Raw genomic sequence first — 25715 nt, 5'->3', positions numbered from 1 at the left:
TTTGTGATAACATCCTAAAATAACAGAATGACTTAACATTGCAGTACTTCATGATGTTCACAGTGAAGCATTTACAGATAAAAGTGCAATGGTCAAATCTTGCAGCAGGGTGTCCTGGATGTAAAGACAGAATGCACATGAATCTATTAAAGTGTACAAATAACAGTCCAGCCATCATCATCAGCATCAGTATTGTACACATTTGGGTGTTAGTTGTGATGTGAAAAGATTAAAAAAAAAAAAAAAAACTATTCCATGAAGCCATGCCCTCCTTAAGCAGATCACAAACACTTTAGACATTTTTTTTTTTTTTATTTCAGCAAATGCAGCACAGATCATTTCCAAAAAGTCCCAGAAATTAATTTCAGACCATGCCTATTTTTAAGTTATCCTGCTAAAATGCACAGGCTACATTGTAATTATGAGGATAAATGTATTTTTAACAACTAAAACACAATTCCCTGTATGATATGAAGGACGGAAGAAAACTAACTCACAGCGGGACGACAGAGCACTATTGACAGTCTGTGGCGACACACACACACACACACACACACACACACACAAACAGTCTGGCAGGGATAATTAAAAACGTAGAGAACAATTCATAGAAGAGGATCACAAAATACATGTAGCAATCTGAATTGATACATGTTGGGGCCCTTTGAGATGAAACCTCAGGAGCCCATAGAGGTCATAAAGCAGCCATAGCTGTTAAGGCAGGGGTGTCGCCAGGAATTCTGGGCCCCATGGAAACATATCTCATGGGGCCCTATCACCACAGCCCAAGCCAACCCTGCACAATTGTTATAACCACACTGGCAAATGCTCAAATGAACTGCCCTCACTTTCTTCACCTTCTTCTGTCCTCTCTACATCATTCTCACTACCCTCATACTCTTCACTTCAACCATCCTCTAACACGTCCTGTTCCCCTATCCGCTATGACTGACCCCTCTACAAGCAAGAAAGCAAACAGGATGAATATTAGTCTTGTCCTACTGTTGGCCTAACATACAATAGAAGCAGGATAATTGTTGTTCCTGTTTCTAAGTTCCTTTCAGTTGAAACTACTACAAATGACTGCTACAAATGATTGCTAGGAAATAACTTGTAGTTGCCACAATATGAGTTCACCTTGTCTCACATCCTCACAAACATGAGCAGATATTGAGGGGCCTGCCACTGCTTAACTTTCTGTGTCTGAAACTGAAGATCATGTGGTTCATAATGTTATGTTATGCAAGCCAATATTGTGGATGTAACATAAAATTGTTGTTGCTATGATACTGGTTTATTTGGATTATACAAAAATATATGCTTAAAGCTATCTTGGTTAACTGCCTCCAATCTAAGCAACATATAAATATTACTTTTACAATTTCTAAACTGTAACTGCAAGTGTTTCATTCAGGATGCTTTTTACATGCCTACCCTGCACGATATTGCCCTTCAGACTGCCCACCTCTTTAAACAAGTTTATTTGAAGCCAAGTGACTTGTTGAATAACAAGGGGTTATTTGGTATAATCTAACCCCTCAAAGTGAAAAAAACTCCGAAAACTACAGTTAACTTTCAGTCAGATTCAGCCACACTTGATGCTTATGACCCTAAAATTGGAATTATTCCCTCAGTTCTTACTTTACTTCTTTAACACTAATGGAAATAATCTTATTTGAAATTAAGTAAACCATTTTTGTAGGGCATTAGCAGGCTTTTAAAGCTAGTGTAAAGTCGGTTATATCATATGAATGTAGAGATTGTAATGAATCCCTTGATATTAAACATGTTAAGCACTGGGAACTTAGCTAAATATCACTCAAAAGTTGACTGACTTTACCGCAAGGTAATATTTATAAATATAATGTCATATGAGATTGTACCTATGATGCTGAGTAATTTATTAATTTAATAAACTTTTATCTAAAATGCAAATACAATCCAAGCTAGACTCCCGCTGGCTGTTTGCCATAATTTTAAATTGCTGGTATTAGCTTAAACCATTCTTAAACTGTGTAAGCTGTGCCCACCTTTCTTTTGAAAGAAAGTTGTTAAAAGTTTTTTTTCCCTCAGCTTGCTTCCTTTGTTTCTCTTTTATTTCATTCCTTTTTTGATACCCTGACTTTGTTTTTTTGGGGGGTGGGAGACATGGTGCTTCAACTTGCAACATCACTCACTCTCACGCTTGACTGTCTGCTGACAGATCAATCCACTTGGCACAGGGCGGACTAAACAATTTTGCACATTTAGTAGGGGTGATAGGGGCCTCTGAGAGAGACACATTTTTTCCAGAAAGGAATTCTGAATATTTGTTTATTTATTCAGACAATTTTAGTTAGCTTATTGCAGTTATATTTTGGGAGAAAAAAAAAGAAAATAAAAAATCTATCATTTTATTTCGGGCCCATTAAGGGCCCCCCTCCCCACTGGGGCCCTGGGTAGTCAGTCCCACTTTGTCCCCCACTACGACGTCCCTAAACTGAATCTCGTGTAACAACATCTCAAATGTCTAACTAGGCAGGTTTCCATTAACCCTCAAATTGCGCAAATTGAAATTGCAAATCTAAAATATGCCTAATGGAAACACATCAATTATGAAAAAACTTTGTCGTAAAAAACTTTTTTATACTTGCATGAGGAGGTATTTCAGGCAAATTGAAAAAGCTTTATTTAGCAAAACTGCAATGGAAACACTTTTTTGGCTTTTCTAGGTCACATGATGCTATGGATACGTGCTTGTCAGTAGGAACTGGCTCCATCTGGCATGATGCAGCAGGCTCTACAAGAGCTGTTATTGCATGGCGTAACACTTCAGAGTTTGAGCAGATCAACAGAAGTTTTGAATCCACATTTCCTCTGTGAAATCTTTGACTAGCACCTCACAGAAATCCCTCATATGTGGCTGCTTCCACATATAAGGGGCTTGTGAGAATGGAAATAAACCTGCTAGAGTTTTGAACATCCATCACCACGCTTCTTGGAGTGTTATCGCCAGAGGATAAGCCACAGAACATCACTCAATAGAAACGCAGTCATCTCGCAATTGTGTTTTTTATTGACATTTTGAAAATAAGATATTAGTTTTGTGCAAATCTGTAATGGAAACCTGCCTAGTGCAAGAGTCAAGACAAATTTGAAGCCTAAACACTGACTTTAGTAAAGACTGAACAAGAGTCTACAGTTGGAGTTTGCACTTGGAGTAAATGCTACACCGCAGAGTCTGCACTTGGACTACATCAAATTGGGATTAAATACTAAATAATGTAAATAATGTGTTATTGTCCATATAGTACAGCAGCTCTATCAAACAGCGTGCTGTTCCAGTGCCTTATGTTGACTCCTGGGCTGAATCAACTGTAACAAAGCCAGGAGAAATAATGTATTGGTCTCACTGACAGGCCCCAGGAAGAGCATCTAATTGATGAAGTCCGTTCAGATTCCATGGCTGATCAATACCAGCACAGGGTGAGTGACAAAATCAAAGTGCAGAAGCTTACCCCTTACCCTGCTCATCATTTTAACAAGCACACACAGGCTGCATCTGATATACTGATGTGTCAATACTGTCCTTTACCTTAGTATGTGATATTAGCCAGTCATCATCTATCTGAGATACAACAGAGGTTTGTTTCCCAATTAGTTCACTTTCTCTTTGAAAGCGGGGTTATAGTGTCACATGTTGATTTTTCACTCAGAGACAGATAAACAAACTTCTACATGCTATACATCTTTACTGGTATGATACTGATGAATGTGATGTGTATGAATACACTGGCGACTTTTAACAATTATGCAATTTACTCATGGTGTTTTCCAAGGCTTCTGTTATATACTTACAGTAACCATCTTTACAATTTAATATTTATACACAACATACTGTATTAGTAAAAAATAATTTTGTATTTCACCATGAGAATCCCATTCTTGGCAGTGTGGAGAGAGTTAAAGGGAACTGATTTTCAACCAGCTTTCTGTGGTAAATGGTAAATAGACTGCACTTGTATAGTGCTTTTCTAGTTTTTTGACCACTCCAAGCACTTTCACACTACATGTCACATTCACTTATTCACACACACATTCACACACTGGTGGCTGAGGCTACTGTACATGGTGCCACCTGCTACTCAGTAACCATTCATACGCACTCACACTCTGATGGCACAGCATCAGGAGCAATTTGGGGTTCAGTATCAAAACGAGATATCCCTCCTCCCCCTCAAAGGAAACATCACCAAATGACATAAATTACACTATTTGGCTCTACATGGCTGTTGCCCGAACTACAGGCTGCACTTCAGTATTTTTGTATTGCCAGCCAACCATGCTACCGCAGAGGACACAGAGAGTATAGAGTTGATCAAGAGCCTTCCATTTAACTGTACCACAAGATTTCCTGCTGCCACTGTTAAACACTGTTGCTATAGTGGCACGCTGCATTGTGGTAGTTGTAGGTTTTCTACAGAGGTTTCTCTGCTCATATAGCACTAATTTCAAAAGTATTTTTTGCCTTCCACTGCAGAGACAGACTACTTTTATGTGGTGTCCTCAGTTACCAAGTAAGTTATGCTGAAAAAAGTGGAGTATATGTAAAATATGAAAATGATTTAAATTATGAATGATTTGCGTTTTATTGTGCTTTAGTGCTTCTCACCAAGCAAACTAGACTACTTGCCACTCCAATAGTTTGGAGCCAATAGGGCCTTTGAGTGTTGGGTGCCCCTGGGCAGTTGCCTGTTTCACATGGTCCAGCCTTGCATGTAGGAAGATAGAAATGTATAAATCTGTAATTGAACCATTCAGTTGATAAATAAAAAAATAAACTGTAAATAATTTAATAAATTTAAAATCCTCTCTGGTGGCTGATCAAACATGTAAGGAAGCCTTTTAGTCACACTTTTTAAAATGAATCACTAGGACACAATACAATTTAACAAAAAAATGAAGGATGTGTATAGCCTAGAGGGAGGCTGCTAGACCGCTCCACCAAAGTTAAACATGGCCCTGAAGACTACAGTTTACCTATAAAGATTTTAGTTTGTTGGAATTTGATTTGCAGGAATTTAATTGATAGCAAATTTGTTTCATAATACTATATCATAACAGACTGAGGTGATTTTTCTCACAAGATGCTTTTGAATTAGGGCTGTCAAAAAATTGTATTTTTAATTTCGATTAATCACAGAATTTCATAAGTTAATTGCGATTAATTGCATTTTTTAAAAATCACGTTTTCAAGTCCACTATTTTGCAACAGTTTTGAAGTCCATATTGACAAGGTAAAGCAATTCTTACCAGATTGTCTCGATTAGGAAACAAATGACAGCAAAAACTGCATGAGACTAGCAGAAAGTGGGTGCATCTGTAAAGAGGAGACTCATCGGCACCCAGAGAACCCATTTTCATTCAGATATCTTAAGGTCAGAGGTCAAGGGACCCTGTGAAAAGGCCATGCTGTTTTTCCATTGCCAAAATGTTACCTAACTTTGCGTCATACAGTATCTACTACAGTATCATCACTTTAGTTTTAAAACTCGCAATAAAAATAATAATAATAAAAAAAAAACACATTTGCAATTAACGCAGTAACGCTGACAGCCCTAATATGAATAAAAGTAACTGTACTTATTCAAGTTGCAACAAAGGACTAACTATACATAATGCCGTGTGCAGATTAACAAAAAAAGGGGGTCAATAGGGGCCTACAGTTTATTTTTGCCCCTACCCCCAAAGTTGGTTTATCCAGCCATGCTTTCAACAACTCCAAAACTATCCTCTTTACACATTGATGTTGAATTACTTCAGTAAACTAATAAACTGGAATTGGAGTCTTGACACAAAGGCTGCACTTACACTCCTACACTTTATAAAACCATACACTAAAGAGCACACTGCTGGCTCTCGAAGAGAAATGATCACATCATAATTTGGAGTTTGAAAGGCTTTGGCACTATGTTAACTATGGTAAAAGAGAAGCAAACACACACAAATCAATGTGTCTGTTTGAATTCTTTAAAATTACATTCCTTATTCTTGCCAACAGCACCGAGCAGCCCCTTTCTTTTGAATCTGAATGCTGTGGTGTGTGTGTGTGTGTGTGCGCGTGTGTGCATGCGCCCATGTGTGTACTGATTTGTTGCTGTTGCTGGCCTAAAATAAAGCCCCTTTAGCCCAGTCAGCCTTGCAGCAGCCATTAGTTTGAGGCAGCTCTCCCAGCAGAGCTCTGACAATGATGACAGGCAGAGGCCCCGGGGGTGGGACTCCAGAGGCATCGCTTGCTCTGGGTCAGCAAGGGCCAACATATTTATCTGGGCAGTAATCTGAAGGAGAAGGGACAGAATGAATGACCCCAAAACCTCAGGGACATCATCAAACCAGCTCCTATTCCAGGTCTACCATGACTGACAGTGAGGCTTCATTGCTGCTCTCAGAGACAGAGAGCAGCTGATGAATAACAGAGCGGCAATCAGCTCAAAGTGGAGCAGCGAGAGTAAAACGTTAAGGAGAAGCTGAAATGGCAACATTACACTACACTACAGATTATGTGCACAGTGATGGGCTGCACTCTAGAGACACTTCCATCCTCCATTTACGATTCTTACAGGCTCTGCAGTATTACCTGTATAAGGGTTAAGTACTAGGGCAGTTCTTCAATAATATCGATATATATTAACCACAAATTAACACTGTCAGTTAAATTCCAAACCAGTTATTTTACATGTTTGATAACCACCCTGGCTTGATAACCAACCTGGCAAAATTAGCAACTGCTCCAAGGTTCCAGATCCCACAGGGCCTCAGATGCCCAGATGACTGTGTATTAATTGGTTTGTGGTTTTGGATAAATTAACGAAATGCAAATTTGTTTTCAAAATTTTGGAATATGTACCACTAAATCACAAAGTTGAAATATTAAGAACGTTAATTCAAGTCCTGTATCATTACTGAGGGCCTGTTTTCCATTGGTGCCCTGAGTTTTTCTAAATTTTAGGTTTTAAGTATTAATAGTCACTAGTGTCTATGATATTGTGCTCACAGAGAGCACTTGTGTTAAACCCCTGTGAACCCTAGGCTTTTTTTTTTTGACATTTTGTTTATTTGGTTTCTCTTCACACAAGCTATTATACAGTCAACTTCAATTAGGTAATTTTACAGAGTAAACCATTTTTCCATCTTTTAACACTTTTAAGGCAACAACATAAAAACAAAATAAAAAAATAGAACATGGGGTGATAAATTAATAAAAGTGAAAACAGAGGGATGAATCATATTCGAACAAAAGAAGGGTATTTAAGGGAAATATACATTTTCCACTTCTTCCAAATTTCTTCAAATTTCAGATTCCTGAAGTCCACTTAAAGTAAAAAAGTAATTCTTTCCATTACAAAAAATTCATGAATGATATCTTACCAGTTCTCTACTGATATGGCATCTGGCTGAATCCATTTCCATGTAAGTGCTTTTCTAGCAGCTAAACGTAATATTCAAAGTAAGTATTTTGTTTTTATTTTTGTAGATGTTGAAAGTAAAATGCCAAACAGGAGCTCATCCCACTAAATGTGACTGTTATCCCAAATATAGCCACTAATTCTGTATAAATCCAAAAAGCATTTACTTTAGGGCAGGCCCTAAACAAATGGTGGTGGTCAGCTTCCTGGGAGCCACACATCCTCCAGCAGCTGGAATTGCCTAATTGATGAGACTTCTGAGCAAGTGTAATCCAGCCAAAAGTCCTCCACTCAGTTGAGCGAACCCTAGGCTGTTTAACTACATTTTCACTTTTTGACTTGAGTCACTATATAGTCTAGTCAATCTACTCGTCTTAACTCTATGAAACCCAGAGTAACATCACTTTTCTTGTGTTGCTTTCAGATACCTTTCACAAGTATTTGAAACTCCCTTAGGAATTTGGTTTGTCCCTATAGGGAAAAAGCACTGAAGAGTTTGGTAAGAAACATTCTAGGAAACTAGTAGATTTAGAAAATTATTTTAAAAAAGCTAGGGAAAGATTTCCAGGAAAGAAATAACAAAGTTAGGGAAAGTCATTATTTAAAATGGTGATCAGTACATATTTAAAATTATGTTGCAGAATTCTTATAAAATTTTATTTTTCTAAAACTCTCTCTCTTTCTATTTTCTGATAAAATAATAATGTATTATTCAACTTTAACATTTTGATTAAAAAATCAATTTTCTGAGAAAATAATGTATTATTCAACTTTAAATAAACATTTTGTTAAAAAATAAACTCTTCTTCTACTTTTTACTAATTTCTTGGTAATTTTTGGGTTCTCCTTTTATTGCTCATTGTTGCCTTCCAATATTTTAAAAGAAATCAAGCCAATTTGTTCAGGTTTCAAAGGCTTAACTATGCATGCCATGTCTTTATGTCAAGAATATCCAAGCACAATATTTATCAAAGGTGATCAAATGTCACACATAGGTCATGTAATAACAAGAGAAACATCCCCATTAAGGCATCTGCTGATGAAGGCAAAGTGATGTGTAAGGTACCATGTAGATTTATTAGTCATAATTTAAAATGTGATAAATGGATGAAAGTTCTGGGAAATTTTCAGTAAATTACTGTGAACTAAATATTTTTTTGTATTTACAAATCAATACAGACATACACATAGGACAGTTTTACTAAAAATATGTCAATAAAGGGCTGTTGAAATGTGAAATTGGAATATCCCTGTGCATCCACAGGTTTTCAACACATGGCAAACATGTATGTAAACGGACAGACAAGAGTGTTGCAGGAATGATAGCATCAAGCATCACCATCGACAGTCATACACCCACTACATAACCAGGCACTCAAAATAATGGACAAAAAGAGTCCATCAAAAAGTCCATCCATCCGGTGTTATTAGTTGCATATTAGAATGATACAACCTTCTCAGCTTTGACAGCTTCATTAAGTTGTTTCCTGAAAGTAGCTTTCAATCTAACAGCTCCAGAGCATCTTTACAGATATATTCAAAGACACGACGGTAACACTGGAGAGCAGCATGAATGGTTATTGTAAAATACTCATAACCAAGTGAAATCAAATTGATTCCAAAAGACTTTCGCTTATAGTGTCTATCTGAGTAGCGACAGGAATTTGAGCTCCGACCTACTGGGCCCTAATTTGCACTTCCATTTCGCTATGTGGTTACTCAACTTACTTCTTCTGCTTTAAGATTGCTTGCTGCACATTTGGTTTGGTTTAAAAATGCCAAACAAATATAAAAATAGAATGAAGACAGCAGGAACAGCTGGAGGGGATGAAGACGCTAACAATGACTGGGCCTCGCTAGCTGAAGAGGAGACAGAGGAAGCTAGTGCTCGCTGCCAAGATGAGGGGGCTAACATTTTAGTAGCCATACAGTCACTGAGAGCTGATTTCTCGACTCAACTTCAAGAAGATGTCTCATCTAACCAAGAAATAAAACAAGCAATTTGTGTTTTTTTCTGAGAGGCTAACCTCAGCTGAGACACGCATTAGCAAAGCTGAAGATAACATCTTCTCGCTCACTAGCAAAACAAAGTATGTGAGCTTACTTAGTTACTTAAGTTGTAAGGTACTTGTTCTCAAAGCTAAGGCAAGATAAACAGGGCATTATTTAGATACCATGTTGTTTTGTACATGAGCAGAAATTTCGACCTTGAGCTAATGTCTTGGAATGTTAGAGGCCTTAGGAATTTGTTAAACTGAAACAAGGCTACCAATAAAGCCTTAGCAGGATTAATGAGACTGAAGCAGGCCTGCTATGATCAGGGAGAGAGGGCAGGGAAACTATTAGCTTGGCATATATAAACAAAATAAGAAATCAATCATGGAGAAAATATCTGCAAATTGAGTTATAACCTCAAATCCCCCCAAAATAAATAGGCTTTTTAAAAATAAGTTACGATCTCCATTACATGATATGCTGGCAGAAAGCCTTCAAAAGGGTGATTTACCTCTATCCCTGCATAACGCTCTTGTAACGGGTGCTGTGTGGACCCAGATGCAGTACACCGGTAAACTGGAGTAGTTGGTAATGACGTTTATTAAACCCAACACAAATCAAACACGCAGCAAGGAGAAGCAGTTCAGCACAAAGTTCGTTCTTGATTGGAACCCCAAACAAAGTCTATGGAGGGCAAGCGATGCGAAGAGGCGAAGCTTACTGCACTCGGCGTGGGTGAGGAGAAACCCTGTAGTCCGGCTTGACAGCACGTGTGGAGGTACTGTCGAGGAGATGGCGGAGGTGGTCGAGGACAGGCGGGAGGTTTGAGAAGCCAGGAGGAGAATCCGAGAATGCAGCGGTACCAGTGGGGATTAAACAGCAGAATCGTCCGGAGACCAGGCGGAGAAGTCTTTACCAGTGAGCAGATCAGGAGCAGAATCAGAACACGTGGTCTGGGACAGAAGGCAGGTAGGTTTTCCGGGGATCAGGCGAAGAGAGCAGGTCGGGGACAGGCAGGAGGTCCGACTTTGGAAGATCAGGCAGGATAACGCTGGAAAGTCTGGCATAACGCTGAAGAACAATCTGGCGATGAGTGTGTGTGTGGTGGAGGCTTATATCCTGGGTTGATTACTGATGAGCTGCAGCTGTGAGGTGAGAGAGCAGAGCAGGCAGAGTAGGTGGGTGTGGCCAGCAGGTAGAGTGAGCAGAGGGAGAGTGAGTGGAAAAATACTGGAGGAGGAGAAGGCAGGGATCGGTGACAGAACCCCCCAAGGGACTGACTCACGGCGTCCCACAGACGTAACCACTGTGAGGCGGGCGGGCAGTCTGAGGAGGGTCAGAACCTCGGAGACCCCAGACACCTCCCCGTCGTCGAGAGGCACCACCGGACTCGAGGCAGAACCCACGTCGTCATCCCAGGCGAGCGTGGACACAGGAAACAGGGCGGGAAGCAGAACCGGATCCCCACGTGCCGAGGCGGGTCCGGAGGGTTGGTCGGGATGCCGCCCGATGGAACTCCGCCATACGAGGTCGCCATCCAGGATCTGGCGGGACCCAGGACCGCTCCTCGGACCGTACCCCTCCCAATCAACGAGGTACTGAAGGCCCCTCCCACGGCGGCGAGAGCACAGCAGGCGATGCACCGTATAGGCCGGGGTCCCATCTATGATGCGGGGAGGAGGAGGAGGTCGGGACGGAGGTTGCAGAGGGCTCTCTCTCGGAATGGCTTGAGTCGTGAGGCGTGAAAGGTGGGATGGACCCGCATGGTTCAGGGCAGTGTGGCCGGACCGCCACCGGGTTGATCACCTTGTCGATGGGGGAGCAGTCCGACGAACTTGGGGGCCAATTTCTTGGAGTCCTCCCGCAGAAGGTCCGGAGTCGACAGCCATACCTTCTGCCCCACCTGGTAGCGGGGGCTCGGGAGCAGCTGACGTTAGCAGCTGCAGCGTATCTTCGGCGGACCCCAGCAGTGCGGACCTGGCTTGGGTCCAAGTCCGGCGACAGCGGCGGATGAAGGCTTCAACTGAAGGATAGGCAGTCTCTTTCTCTTGGTCCGGGAACAGGGGGTTGAAACCCATAAGCACACTGAAATGGGGACAGGCCAGTAGCTGAGCTGGTGAGAGTGTTGTGCGTATTCCACCCACAACAGTTGTGAGGACCAGGAGGCAGGGGTGTTTAGAAGCCATACATCGAAGTACCGTCTCCATCTGCTGGTTCTTCCTCTCTGTCTGTCCGTTGGACTGAGGATGGTACCCGGAGGACAGGCTGGTGGAAGCACCCAGGAGACGGCAGAATTCCCTCCAAAATGATGAGGTGAACTGCGGACCCCGGTCCGAGACCACATCAGAAGGAAGGCCATGGAGTCGGAACACATGCTCCAGGAGCAACTCAGCAGTCTCTTTGGCAGACGGGAGTTTGGGCAGTGGCACTAAGTGAGCCATCTTACTGAACCGATCTACCACTGTCAGGATTGTGGTGTTGCCTCCTGACAGTGGCAGACAGTTACAAAGTCAAGGAGATGTGGGACCAGGGGCGATGAGGTACTGGTAGTGGCTGAAGATATCCGGCAGGAGCCCCGTGGAGTCTTGTTTTGGCTGCAGACCCGGGCAGGCGTTGACAAAGCCAGCGATGTCTTCGGTCCATGGTGGCCCACCAAAACCGCCGTTGCACCACCTCCTTGGTCCGGCGATTCCTGGATGACAGGAGAGACGGGAACTGTGGGCCCACTGTAGGACCTCGGATCTTAGTCCTTGAGGAGCGAAGAGCCGGTTCGGAGGGCATGAGCTGGGGCCCGGCTGATCCTCCACCGCTGCCTTAACCCGTTCCTCAATCTCCCAGGTAGAGGCGGCCAGGAGGCGAGAGGCAGGAACTATACTGTCCTGGTTGGAGGAGTCCTCCTCCCCAACCAGAAACTGACGGGACAGAGCGTCAGGTTTGATGTTGCGGGAACCAGGTCGGTACGACAGGGTGAATGTGAATCTTGCAAAAAACAGAGCCCCACCCGGGCTTGACGGGAGATTGAGTCTCTTGGCTGGCGGATGTACTCAAGGTTTTATGATCTGTCCAGGCGAGGAAGGGGTCTTGGTTCCTTCTAACCAGTGCCTCCATTCCTCCAAGCATGCCAATTTAACCGCCAACAGTTCGCGGTTGCCGATATCATAGTTTCTCTCTGCTGGAGAGCAGGCGTCGAGAAGAAGGCACAGGGATGAAGTTTCTGGTCCTCAGCGGAGGCGTTGAGAGACAGCCCCACCCCCAACATCGGAGGCATCCACCTCCACCACGAATTGTCTTTCAGGGTCCGGGATCAGGAGGATGGGAGCCGAACTGAAGCGTCGTTTGAGGAGTTGGAACGCCTCCTCAGCTGCCGGTGACCAACGGAAGGGGATCTTACAGGAGATGAGAGCGTGAGAGGTGCCGCCACCGCACTGTAACCCGGATGAATCGCCTGTAGAAATTAAGCGAAGCCCAGGAGCGTGCAGCTGCTTGCGGGAGTCAGGAACAGGCCATGAGGTAACCGCTGAAACCTTGGCGGGGTCCATCTCCATATGATTATGGCCGATGGCGTAGCCCAGGAAGGATACAGAGGAGGCATGGAACTCGCATTTCTCTGCCTTGACGAAGAGAGAGTTCTTTAGCAGGCGTTGCAGGACAGTCTGGGCGTGGTGTACGTGCTCTTGCTTGAAAGCGGAGAAGATCAATATATCATCCAGATACGAACACGTATTTGTTAAAGCAAGTCTCTGAGCACGCGTCATTGATGAGGGCCTGGAACACGGCTGGGGCATTTGTTAGCCCGAAAGGCATCACCAAGTATTCGTGGTGTCCTGTAGTGTTGAAAGCCGTCTTCCATTCGTCCCCCTCCGGATCCGAACCAGGTGGTAGGCGCTATGAAGATCCAGTTTGGTATAGATGGTGGACCCTTGGAGCAGTTCAAAGGCTGAAGCCAGGAGAGGCAGGGGGTAGCGGTTCTTAATGGTGATGTCATTAAGACCCCGATAATCAATGCAGGGCCTCAGGGAACCATCCTTTTTACCAACGAAGAAGAACCCCGCGCCGGCGGGAGACGAGGAGGGACGAATGATGCGGATGCCAAAAGGCGTCCCCACTGTACATGTCCATCGCCTCCTCTCAGGTGCCGACAGGAGTAAAGGCGCCCCTTAGGCGGAACAGAGCCGGGAAGGAGGTCAATGGCGCAGTCGTGGGGCCGATGCGGAGGCAGTGGCGGCATTAGGCCTCGTCTTGTTGAACACCTCCGGAAGTCATGATATTCAGATGGTACCTTGGAGATCTGGTGTAGAGCAGGAACTGGCAGGTGACAAGGGCTTGACAGTCTGCTGGAGGCAGATCTGGTGACAGGAGGGGCTCCAACCCAAAATGGACCCCGTGGACCAGTCAATGTGGGGATTATGACGGCGCAGCCAGGGGTAACCAAGGATCAGGGGAGGTTAGGAGATCTCAACACAAAAAGCTGATGGTCTCGAGGTGTGTACCCGACAGGAGCATGGAGATGGGCGTGGTCTGGTGCGTGACTCTTCCCAGGAGGTGACCGTCTGTCGCTGGCGGAATGGGACAGGGCAGAGGATCCTTCGATCTCCAGCTGCGGGCGAGAGTTCCTCATCGATGAGATTAACATCGGCTCCAGAGTCTATAAAGGTGGCGAGGGTGTGGGACCCCTCTGCCAACAGAAGCTGGACATGAAACAGCGGTCTTTGATTGGGGACAGAGTTCAGTGATTGGCTCAGCAGGATGCCCCCGTCTACCGCTGAGCCCTCCCTTTGCTGGACACCGTGATACAAAATGGCCGGCCTGGCCACAGTAGAGGCAAAGATTACCTCGGCTTGCCCGTCTCTCTAGTTCCTCGGGGGCAGACCAGTGCGACCACCTGCATTGGCTCCGCTCCCGGGTGGCATCGGAATGAGAACCAGGAGTAGCAGGCGGCCCAGTCCGACGGACGGAGGTCCGAAGATCAGTCCCCTCCAACCGTTGCTCTCTCCTTCTGGCCTGAATTCGTCTGTCCAATCTTGTAGTCAGTTCAATGAGCCCATCCAAAGAACTGGGGAGGTCGAGCAAGAGACCAACTTCGTCTTTAATGTCTGAGGGCCAGCCCATTGAGGAAGGCGTCACACTGAGCTGCCATGTTCCAATCGCTCAGCCGGGCCCGGGTTCTGAAGTCTATGGCGAAGTCGGCTACCGTCCGGTTCCCCTGTCTTTGGCTCAGGAGACCCCCAGTGGCGTCAGGTCCTGCTGGAGCAGGTCCGAAACCTTTCGTAGCTCCTCCTTGAAGGTCTGGAAGGAGGCGCAAGCAGGCGTGCCTCTCTCCCACTCCGCTGTCCCCACAAAGCGTGCACCTGCCGGTGAGGTGGTTTATGGTGAAGGCGACTCTGGCTCCCTCTGTGGCGAAGGTTTGGGGCTGCAGGGCAAACAGGATTGAACAGTTAAGTCAAAAATGGATTACAGCCCTCAGGATCCCCGGCGTATCGTTCCGGAACCCCCACCCGGGGTTCGGATACCGGACTAGGCGTTGGCATCTGTGGTGGAGCAGGTGAGGCGGGGGCCGGTGGCGGCCCAGGCGTGCTGGGTCAGTGAGGAAGCCATCTGCTGCACTTGGGTGGCTAACAGAGTTAGCGCTTGTTCCAGCGCCCGAAGCCCGATTGGCGAGCTTCAGCTGCGTTGAGGTGAGCTGAGCTTCATGCTGCTGTAACATCCCCTCAACGCGAAGCGGGAATGGAGAGCGGCGTTATCTGCTGGGTCCATGTTTGGCCAGATTGTACTGTAACGGTGCTGTGGACCCAGATGCAGTACGGTAAACTGGGTAGTTGGTAATGGCGTTTATTAAACCCAACACAAAGCAAACACGCAGCAAGGAGAAGCAGTTCAGCACAAAGTTCGTTCTTGGTCGGAACCCCAAACAAAAGTCTATGGAGGGCAAGCGATGCGAAGAGGCGAAGCTTACTGCACTCGGCGTGGGTGAGGAGAAACCCGTAGTCCGGCTTGACAGCACGTGTGGAGGTACTGTCGAGAGATGGCGGAGGAGTGGTCGGGACAAGCGGAGGTTTGAAACCAGAGGAGCAGTCCGAGAAGGCAGCGGTACCAGTGGGGATTAAACAGCAGAATCGTCGGAGCCAGGCGGAGAAGTCTTTACCAGCGGAGCAGATCAGGAACGCTGAATCAGAACACGTGGTCTGGGACAGAAGGCAGGTAGGTTTTCCGGGGATCAGGCGAAGAGAGCAGGTGAGGGGACAGGCAGAATTAAACTTTGGAAGATCAGGCAGGATAGCTGGAAAGTCTGGCATAACAGCTGAAGAACAATCTGGCGATGAGTGTGTGTGTGGTGGAGGCTTATATCCTGGGTTGATTACTGATGAGCTGCAGCTGTGAGGTGAGAGAGCAGAGCAGGCAGAGTAGGTGGGTGTGGCCAGCAGGTAGAGTGAGCAGAGGGAGAGTGAGTGGAAAAATACTGGAGGGAGGAGAAGGCAGGGATCGTGACAGCTCTTATAATTGTAATACTAAAACCTGGGAAATCATCAAAAAAATGTGAGTCATATAGACCAATTTAACTTATAAACTCCGATGCAAAGATAATTGCTTAAGTCCTTGCATGCAGGCTCAAAAAGTATCTACCTCTCCTTTCCAACCCTGATCACAATGGGTTTGTCAACTGACATCGAGCTTTTCATTGTGTCCAAAGGGTTCTAAATATTATTCATACAAAAGCTGAAGACCCACATTCAGCAGTACTGTCCCTGGATACAGCAAAAGCATTTGACAGGGTGGAACATCGTTATCTCCATGAAGTACTCACTCGTTTCTGTTTCAGCAGCTATTTCTCTAATTGGATTAGTATATTATGCAATAACACAGTGGCATCGGTGTCAATAAATAATTTGTTATCCAAACCCTTCAACTTTGGCAGGGGCATGCACCAAGGCTGCCCCCTCTCACCACTTCTGTTCATGCAGTGGAACCTCTGGCAATTGCTATTAAGAGCAATCAAAAAGTCACTGGCATTACAGTATAGAGAATAAAATTAGATTATTTGCAGATGATATTGTTTTCCTGTCAAAACTGGATCAGTAAATACATAATCTGTTTGATATCATTCACAAATTTAGTAGTTTCTCTGACTACAAAATTGATGAATCAAAATCTGCTATCCTTGTCCTTTAACATTCAGAGAGATTAAATCCACCTCTTAAAACACCGTTCAAAATAGTCTCAGATAGCTTTACTTTCCTAGATATAAGAATCACTCCTAAAATTGATAACTAAGTAACAGCCAATTATGGTCCAGTAGTCAAATTTGTGTCAGAATCAATTAATAGATGGTCGACACTTCCAATTCCTATAATAGGTTGAATCAATATTCTCAAAATAAATGTTCCTCTGAAATGTCTGTACCTTTTTTAGTCTATTCCTCTTGGTCCCCCTGCTCATTTTTTTGAAAAATAAATTTTGTAATTTCATTTGGAACAACAGACAAGCTAGACTTCGCCTATCTCTGTTAAATCACCTCTTTAAAAGAAGAGGGCTGAAACTTCCAAACCTTCAGTGGTATTATTGGTCAGCCCAACTTTCTACTGCTTCGTGCTGGTTCTCAAAAGAGACGCCAATGTCCTGGATAAGCATTGAAAGATATTATACATCTCCTCTACCTCTTACTTCATATTTGTATCCAGCAAAACTCAAAGAACTAATGAAACTTACACAGAACCCCTTTGTCAAAAATACAATACAAGTATGGTATGAGGTTCATAAACACAGAGGTGAGACACCACCACTATCCCAATTTACTCTCACAGTGACTTCATACCTGGTAAGAGTGATACAGGCTTCAAAATCTAGGCTGATAAAGGCCTATGCAAAGTAGCTGATATATTCAATAATGACATCCTCATGTATTTTGAAGATTTGAGACAAAATTATGAAATCCAGCCAAAAGATTTTTTTTAAATATCTGCAGATTAGAAGATTCATATCTACAAAACAAAAGTCCTTATCCTTACCTACTCTCACATCTGTGGAAGAAATAGTAGTTAAACACCACTCTAATAGGGGCCTGATTTCACGCTTCTACAGAACTATCATGGATAGCTCACAGACCTCCTCAGAAATTGAAAGACTTGCATGGTATGAGGACTTAAACAGTGAAATTTCAGTTGAGGACTGGCAGACAATCTGTTTAAAAAGCCCAAACATAACCTATAAAAACCCATTTCAAATTACTCCAGCATAAATGGATAATGAGGACATATGTAACTTGAACCCTGCTAAATAAATTCAACTCTGATACCCAGGACATATGTGGTAAATGCGAATAAAGGGCACACTGTTTCACTGCATTTGGGATTGCCCAAATATTAAGGCTTTTTGGAAAGACATATTGGATATCCTGTCACATGTCACAGGTGTGGGGTTAATTGTATGCCTCAAACTATATATTTTTGGTATTCTTCCTGTAAACTGTAAACTAAGCAAGGCACATTAAAAAAAAAGATCTACTGTTTACTACAAGTAATACACACCATAGCCAAATCCTGGAAATCTCCTACCAGACCAAGCTCACAAGCTTGGCTAGCAGTCTGTCACACTCTATTGCTCTTGAAAAACTCACATTTATAATTGAGGGTAAATACTCCACCTTTGTTAACTTATGGGGGCAGTTTATGAAAATTCTGGGTGGGCTGCAGGAATCTACTTATCTTAATGCAGTGATGACATCATAATTGTAAATATTTTTATTTGCTGTTTCTCTCTTTTTTTCTTTCCGTTTTTTTCTTCTTCTGGACCATCAATAATTATATAGGTAGCATTTATATTCCGTGATTATTTTAGACAAAAAACCCCCCAAAAAAAACAAAAAAACAGTGCTCAATGTGATGTCCTGTCTTAGTAGTTTTATTAAGATGATACCTTGCCATGAATGTTCTGAGTTGTACCTTACTTGTTTTCTGTCTTTGTATCTGCAGTAATATGTGAAGTATAAAATTCTAATAAAAACACTTGTTTAAAAGATGGATTCCAAAAAAATCAATTACCATCATTCACAACAAAGGTCAAGTGCTGGCTAAAAGCAAACCAGAGTTGTAAACACTCTCAGATAACTGTGCTGAAAAAATACAAGGAGTGTTAGTGAACTGTTTTATGTATATTTTCGCATTTGTATGGTGTTACATGTGTATTGTGGTATGTTGTGATGTATGTACTGTGGTATATGTACTGTATTATGTGCATTGTGGTATATGCACTGCAGTATGTATATTATGGTATGTGTATTGCAGTATGTGTACTGTGGTATATGTTCTAATGCATGTATTGTGGTATATGTACTGTGAGCATTGTATGTGTGTTATTGTGCCTTCCATGTTCAGTGCATTTTGGTGTAATGATGTTTGAAACTCAAAATTTTAATCACACTTAATACTTCTACATGTAAAAGCCCAACTAGTGACAAGAGTTGAAAATTAGCAATACACTCTGTGCAACACATCAGTCTCAAACCTTGTAAAGGAGTCACGTTAAATTGCATCATTCCATCCAACCATTCATAATATGCATGTCAGTGCTATATTTTATATCTGCCATATATAGACTGATATATGGCAGAGTGATAGACTGTATCACTCCTGTGTTATATATATATATATATATATATATATATATATATATATATATATATATATATATATATATATATATATATATACTTATTTTTCATCAAATTTAACAATAGGCCTCAATGATTACAATTATTTTGATGATTTAAACAGAAAGTGCAGTCACTTATTTAGTTAGTTATTTAGTCATTTAGTTGTTACAGTTTAAATTTAGGTGAATCTTAACAGTGGAAATGATTTAGCTTCAGTCCTGTCTGCACTGTAACACTGGAGACTGAAGAAAATAACTAAACATAATGATTAAGAGGCAGCATCATTAGTTATAAAAACAGTTTTTTTCTCCACTTTGACTTCTAATCAAAAGTGTGCAAATGTATCCTAATAAACATCAGATATACCACAATAACTAGAAAAAAGCAAGTTGTATTAATTCCCACAATATAGGTACAATACAGGTTTTGTAGTTTGATTGATTCACGCCCCCTGAAATGAGGTGTGCATATTTAATGCAAAGCTCTCCAACCAGGTTGAGAGGGTTAATTACTAAAAACATCTTGACACACGGCACAATTAAGGGCACATACTGGAGCTTGTTTGCGTGTCTTTGGGCAAAATATAATTGTATTGTCATGTGTACTCTGCTGTGTGCATGTGTATTTGAAAGAACGGGGATTCAATACACACATTTCTTTTCCACGGGCGTGTTCATGTGGCTATGCTCAGCTAACAAATCATGTTAACTTTACCTAACTGCATAACATTTTCCAAACTATATTTTCCCACCTTCCACTAAGGTATTCATCACAATTCAGTTCACTGCATATGTTTCAAAGTATACAATACAACACACAGAGAACGTAACTTTGAGCTCTGGTATCACATTGAGCATCATGTCTGCCTTTCTGTCTGTTGAGGTGCTGTTCTGCAGCTGCATGTAAATGTTGTTTAAAATGTTCAACATAAAAATGCATAAATTCTTAATTTATTCATAAATGCATGGAATTAATAGAGCTAATGTAAGTTTGTTGTTATTAAGTTAATGTCAAATGATAAAAAGCACATGAATGCGTGAATACATGTGAATATTACAGAATTACTTAATTGTTTACCAATATTTTTGTAGCAGAACTATTGTTCTTTGTGGAGGTTGTTTTGTTAGGTTGGACTTTGTTTGTTAACATGTAAGTCCGAAGTGGATTGTCAGAGCGTTTTTGAAAGGACTTTATGCACCTTTGGTGCAAGAGAACAATCTGTGTCTGTGTTGTTGTGAAAGGAGCTACACTGCACATGCAGATTTATTAAAAGGCTTGTGCTGTATTAACAGAGCCGACATAAAGATCACTATGAGGGTTCCGGTATGGACAAATTGATTTTCACATAATACGGACATGAAGGGAAACAACTGGCTGCCTGGAGAGCAGAAAAACAAAGACATTTAAAAGGGGAAACAGGTCTGAAAGATGGTCATATATTTGTGATTTGTTAGAAATAGGATAGAACCTGCACCAGAAGATTTCCTTTATACAATGTGCATTTCAAAAACACAGATTTATGCTAAAGATCCCTAAGTAACAACTGTCTAGCCTTCTAAAAAGGTCAGAGGTCAGCTACAGAGCATCACCCCTGAAGTCAGCTGCAATCCAGAAAAGGGTAGTCTCTCTAACCTCTGCTATTCTAAGAACCTCTAATAGTTTCATGCTCGGTATTGAGTGAAGCTCTCAGGGACCACGTTGTTCTGTGCATCAGTGACAGTGAGGAGCTTTGAATCAGTATCATAGCGAGACACAGCCCCTAGAGGAAGAGGCTGCAGGGTCCTGGCACCACTGATTACAGGCTAATCAGGGGGCAAGGGGAATGGCCATTGATAATGTGAAGTATCTCTTGCCTCCGGTGATGCTTGTCTATTAGAGCAAGAATAGCATCTCATAAAGCTGATTCATCCCAAAAGTGATGATAATGGATGGAAGACTCAACAGTGAGAAAACCAACTGTACATGCGCCAAAACCGAAAATTGGGATCCACTAGATGCTTTAGAATATGTATATGAGGGTTATGTGAAAGCAGGGACATGCATGGGCCGCAGCTGGGTAAGACTAAATTCTTTCAACCCTGTGCCAATTTTTGTATTTAAAAAAAAAAAAAAAAAAAAAAACATGGGAAAAAAGGCAATGAGCAACTTGGGAAGAAATGTCCCACAAACTGCAAGAAATGTCTAGACTAAGAAAATTGTTTAGAAAAATCTAGGAAAAAATGTCTAGAAAAAAAGCAAGGAAAAAGAAAAATTATATTTATAATTACAATAGCTACAAAATAATTAAAATTTTGAAGGCATTTTTTCTGCTTTTTTTATAACTTTTTTTTCTTTTTTGCTCATTTCCGAGTAATGTACTTGTAGTTTTTACTAATTTCTTCATTATTTCTTATTATTTCTTTCATTTTTTTGTTGTTCATTGCTTCCTCCCAGTGTTTTTGAAAGAAATCAAGCCAATTTGTTCTGGTTTTAAAGGGTTAATCTCTACAACCGAATTGTGGCTCACCCACTAGTAGGTAGACTGTTAAACGTTATGCAGACAGGCACTGCTGAAATTCACAAATGTATATTTACATTCTCTTTAAAGTCCCAGTGTGTCCAGTGATACCAACATGTCAGGCTGAAGTATGTGGGAAAAATGTAAAAAAAAATTATCAACAAAGCTGAAAGAATATTTCAGCTGGTTGAACCAGTGAAGCTATAAAAACAGGTTCAAAACAGGGTTTTCACTCAGTATAAGAATCATGTCTTCAAAAAGGAATTAAAACAATGTGACAGAAATTGGGGAAAACAACATTATTCCGCTTTATAGGCTGGATTGCACAAACAAGAAGTGACTTTTAAACCTGATTAAATCCTGGTTTAAGTTCAAATTCTGTTGTACTGGACTTTAAAAATAGCTTTAAATTATGAAAGCTTACATTTGAACCTCTCTTTAAATCTCAGTTTAGTCTTTACTCTAAAGTTTTGGTGCAACAGAATTAAATTTAATCTCTTAGTTAAACTGTGATCCAGAGTTAACATTAAAGCTACAGCTCAGAAGGTTTAACTTTTATAATGCTGCTCAGAAGGTTTAACTTTTATAATGGCTGCTTTTTTTTTAGATAATTTGAGCAAAATAATCAAGTTCCTTAAAGGTTGAGAGACAGAATCAACCCACTGACTTTTATGATAATGATAAAGAAGTGCAGCTGTACCACTGGTACTCCAACTCCAAATGCTGTCAGTTTTTTTTTGTTTTTTTTTAATTTGTTTTAATCTTCTATGATTTCACAATATTGTTCCATTAATTTCGCCAAGGAGTTTTTCCTCAAAGAAGGAAATATTTGAGCCTCTCTAGCAACAATATAACATTTATTGTAATGGAAAGGCAGTCATTTAAACAGTAAATGACCCCCCCCCACCTATCTTTCACACTTAGTGGGTGCTGACAGATGCTTAACTATGTGTGTATTTATTCAAGTATTTATTTATGTATTTATTTTTCTAAATTCCATGTGACCAGAGAGATTAATTTTTATTGGGGCAACAGAGCTCCGCTTAATTTTTAATCTGGATTTACTCATTTTGAACCTATTTTTAAGAAACTTTGATTAGTGCTTATCTTAGATTAAATTAATCCTTGTTGGTGCATCCCAGCCTTAGTGTTGACAGAGGTAAGTTCTGCTCCTGGTTATGAGTAATGTTAAGTTTTGTGTGCACAAATCAAAAGCTTGTAAGTATTGTGAGAAATGTAGAATGTGAGAAATATCACATTTTTTTTAATTGACTTCCACCGTCTCGCTCTGGCCCTTCAGCTCATTAGGGAGACTCCCCCGATGAACAGTTTCACCTCTGACCTCCTGGAGAAAGGCTGTATCAACAGCCCGACTCTTCCTGCTGCAGACCCGCTCCATTATTGTAACAAGCCTTCATTAATAACTGGGTTACACTATATACTCACACATGACTTAATGGCTTTTGCTGCGCGCTAAACAGCTGTTATTAATGGCTGGACTATTATTGTCTCACTGACCACAGAGGCTTTTCACAAGCTGACAACCCAAAAAATGTTCTTATTAATAGCTTAGAACTCAAGTTTTCACAACACGATGATCATGGCCAAAAGAGTTCACAATGACAATATCATTACAATATCGACAGAAATATTTGAAATAATTATAATAATAATGCTATTAATCGAATTCTTCTTGAACGTTTTTTTTTGTCTTTTTCATGCAAAGCAATTACACACCAAATTCAAAAGTAGGAAGATGAAGAGAGTCTGTAACTATAACTGTACAAAAATGTACAAAAAGAGCAATTACACTTTATGAATAGTGAAAAGGCACGCAGATGGTGTTGGGGAGGGAGAAAAAGTGAGAATAGAAAAATACCAAATTGATTTAAGAGGTAGTATCATGTGTATTATTAATGATATTTCATTTTTAAATATCACAGTTATTGTATCATGACACCCCTAAAAATCATTACAAGTTACAGCTTATAAATCCTTTACTGTGAGTGTCTAAGTGACAAAGTTGCACTGAGTTTTCCACCCCCTGGTCCTTTCGATCATGTGATTTTACTGTTACTGTTTACAAATTAAATACAACAATTAAATAAAGAACAAAAGAGTTTTTCTCATCTTTCTGTCTCACTGATAGTGTTTTTACATTTATACTTGACTTGTAACAGGAAAAAATGTCCTTGTAAAAGCAATCAGGAGGTGACTTTAAAAAGCAGATCTTTGTTTATTTATTGATTGATCCTGCTAGTAACTCACTTTTGCCACATCTCAGCCCGATTATAGACAACATACTAATCGTATACAGTGCTCATTTTTTGTGTTCTATTTTGCAGTTTGTATTAAAGGAATTGTTAAACTTCCTTGCGTCAGCTGTGTCTACACAAACACATCCAATTATAAGATGCCTGACAGCGCAGAAGTTTGTCTTCAGACAACTTCTCCCCTTCACAAGTTTATTTGCTGTCATCAGTCCAATACAAAGAGGAGTTTGTATGAAATTTGGATCATAATTTTTGATGCACAGACTACGCAGTGTGAGAACTGATTTGATAGCGATCTCTGGGACTTCATTTGATGTGCAAGGGAGTAGAAAAGATTGAGTAATTGTTCAAATTGCTACAACTATCCAGGGAGACACCTTTCTAACATCACCCATGTTTTGTAGCCTTTCTGTGTTTTGTCAGGGGATATGAATAATGCAGGGCGGCTGCAAAAAACACTATCAGCCATTCCACTATTGTGACAGGAGCACCAGGAGATAGGCTGCATTCATTTGGAGCACTTCGACTTTTTTTTTCCGAAGCCTGGAAAATGACATTTTTATCAGCCTCTTTGCCTACTTGAGTTGTTTTGTTTTTTTCTTTTCTTGAAAATTGAAAACTTGAGGCAGGGACAACCAAACTAAAGAGCAATCACATGAGAAGTTGTAATTGTTATTAGACAGCAAATTATTTTTTATAAAATGTGTTCTGACTGATAACTTTAAAAGGCTTGGAGGGTAGGTATAATATCTACGCTGAGCATATATTATCCGACCGGAATGTAAGAAAATAGCACATCTCTATTAGCGTTTGTGTGCTGGTCAAATTACGGAGTATGTTTTGTGAGGAATATCAGTGAGCACATGGAGAACACACTGACAAAAGAAATGGGGGAAACGGGATAGCTTCCCGGGCGAAGAGACACAAATCCACAGCAAAAGGGGCTGAAAGGTCGAGGGCTGAAAGGCTCCCCTGAACACTCCAGAATTAAAAAAAAAAAAAAGAAAAGAAAACGGGGAATAAATATTTTTGGGGTAAATTCTTACCTTTTGCACCCGTGTTCGTCACCGTCGCCACAAAAACAAGCAGGAGAGGAAAATAATCTCTGATCGCGTTCATCACGTTTTTCTCCGTTTTGCGCTGCTCGAGCTTTTGAACGTCCTTGGGATCAACACTTTTCCTGTGGCTAACTGAAAGACTGGGAGCTCCGCCGAACACGAAGCGCTCCTCTCGGTGACTTCAACCCGGCTTTGCTGTCTGGATTTACTCCTTGACAAAGACGATGGCTTTTTAATTTCAATCCACCACCGCACCTACACACTCCTGACTGTAGTGACTCCAGTAACTATGGACTGTAGACTGCTGCTGCCGGTGCTAGCCCGCCCTGCTCTCTGTGTGCTGTGTGCTCTGTGTGCTGGGAGCCTCCTCTTCAGGGCAGCGCCGACGCCGCCGTCATTCAGCACCACGGAAAGCTCCTAGCGTTGGCCAAGGGAACACACAGAAGCAAATACAGCTCAAAGTTTGGGACATGCCCATCTAAAAACATCACAATTGGTCTATTTTAAGCAGTGGTCAAATGTAACTAAGAATATCTACTCAAGTACGGTACTTAAAGTGTAAATGAGGTACTTTGAGTGTTGTCTTTTCATGCTACTTTATACTTTTACTCCACTACATTCGCGGTAAAATCTGAAAAGATGATCTTACTTTAAACAATCCTGGAAACCAATTGCCTTGAAAAAGAACAGTCAGTGTATCTTTTAATTTTATTTATGTTTATATTATATGTAACTGGTATGCTTACTCAAAATTGAGGTGTATTTACTTAATTTTGTGAAGATGTTGCAAGTTAAAAATTT

At 41.5% G+C, this 25715-nt stretch overlaps 1 protein-coding gene across 4 annotated transcripts in view; it reads right to left on the bottom strand.

Moving 5' to 3' along the window:
- The window catches only part of sez6b (seizure related 6 homolog b), a 422519-nt gene extending 397207 nt beyond the window's left edge, over nucleotides 1–25312 (bottom strand). For all 4 annotated transcript variants that reach the window (XM_088079418.1, XM_088079416.1, XM_088079417.1 and 1 more), the window contains exon 1: nucleotides 24903–25312. In XM_088079418.1, the coding sequence (XP_087935544.1) occupies nucleotides 24903–24975 (73 nt within the window). In that variant the 5' untranslated portion in view covers nucleotides 24976–25312. The remainder of the gene's footprint in view (nucleotides 1–24902) is intronic.
- Nucleotides 25313–25715: the final 403 nt, after the last annotated feature.

Source organism: Plectropomus leopardus, chromosome 6 (assembly GCF_026936395.1).
Source record: "Plectropomus leopardus strain MGB_pleo_1.0 chromosome 6, ASM2693639v1, whole genome shotgun sequence".
Taxonomy (NCBI): Eukaryota; Metazoa; Chordata; class Actinopteri; order Perciformes; family Serranidae; genus Plectropomus; species Plectropomus leopardus.
The sequence above is the reverse complement of the archived record's forward strand: the minus strand, read 5'-3'. Positions and strand labels throughout refer to the sequence as shown.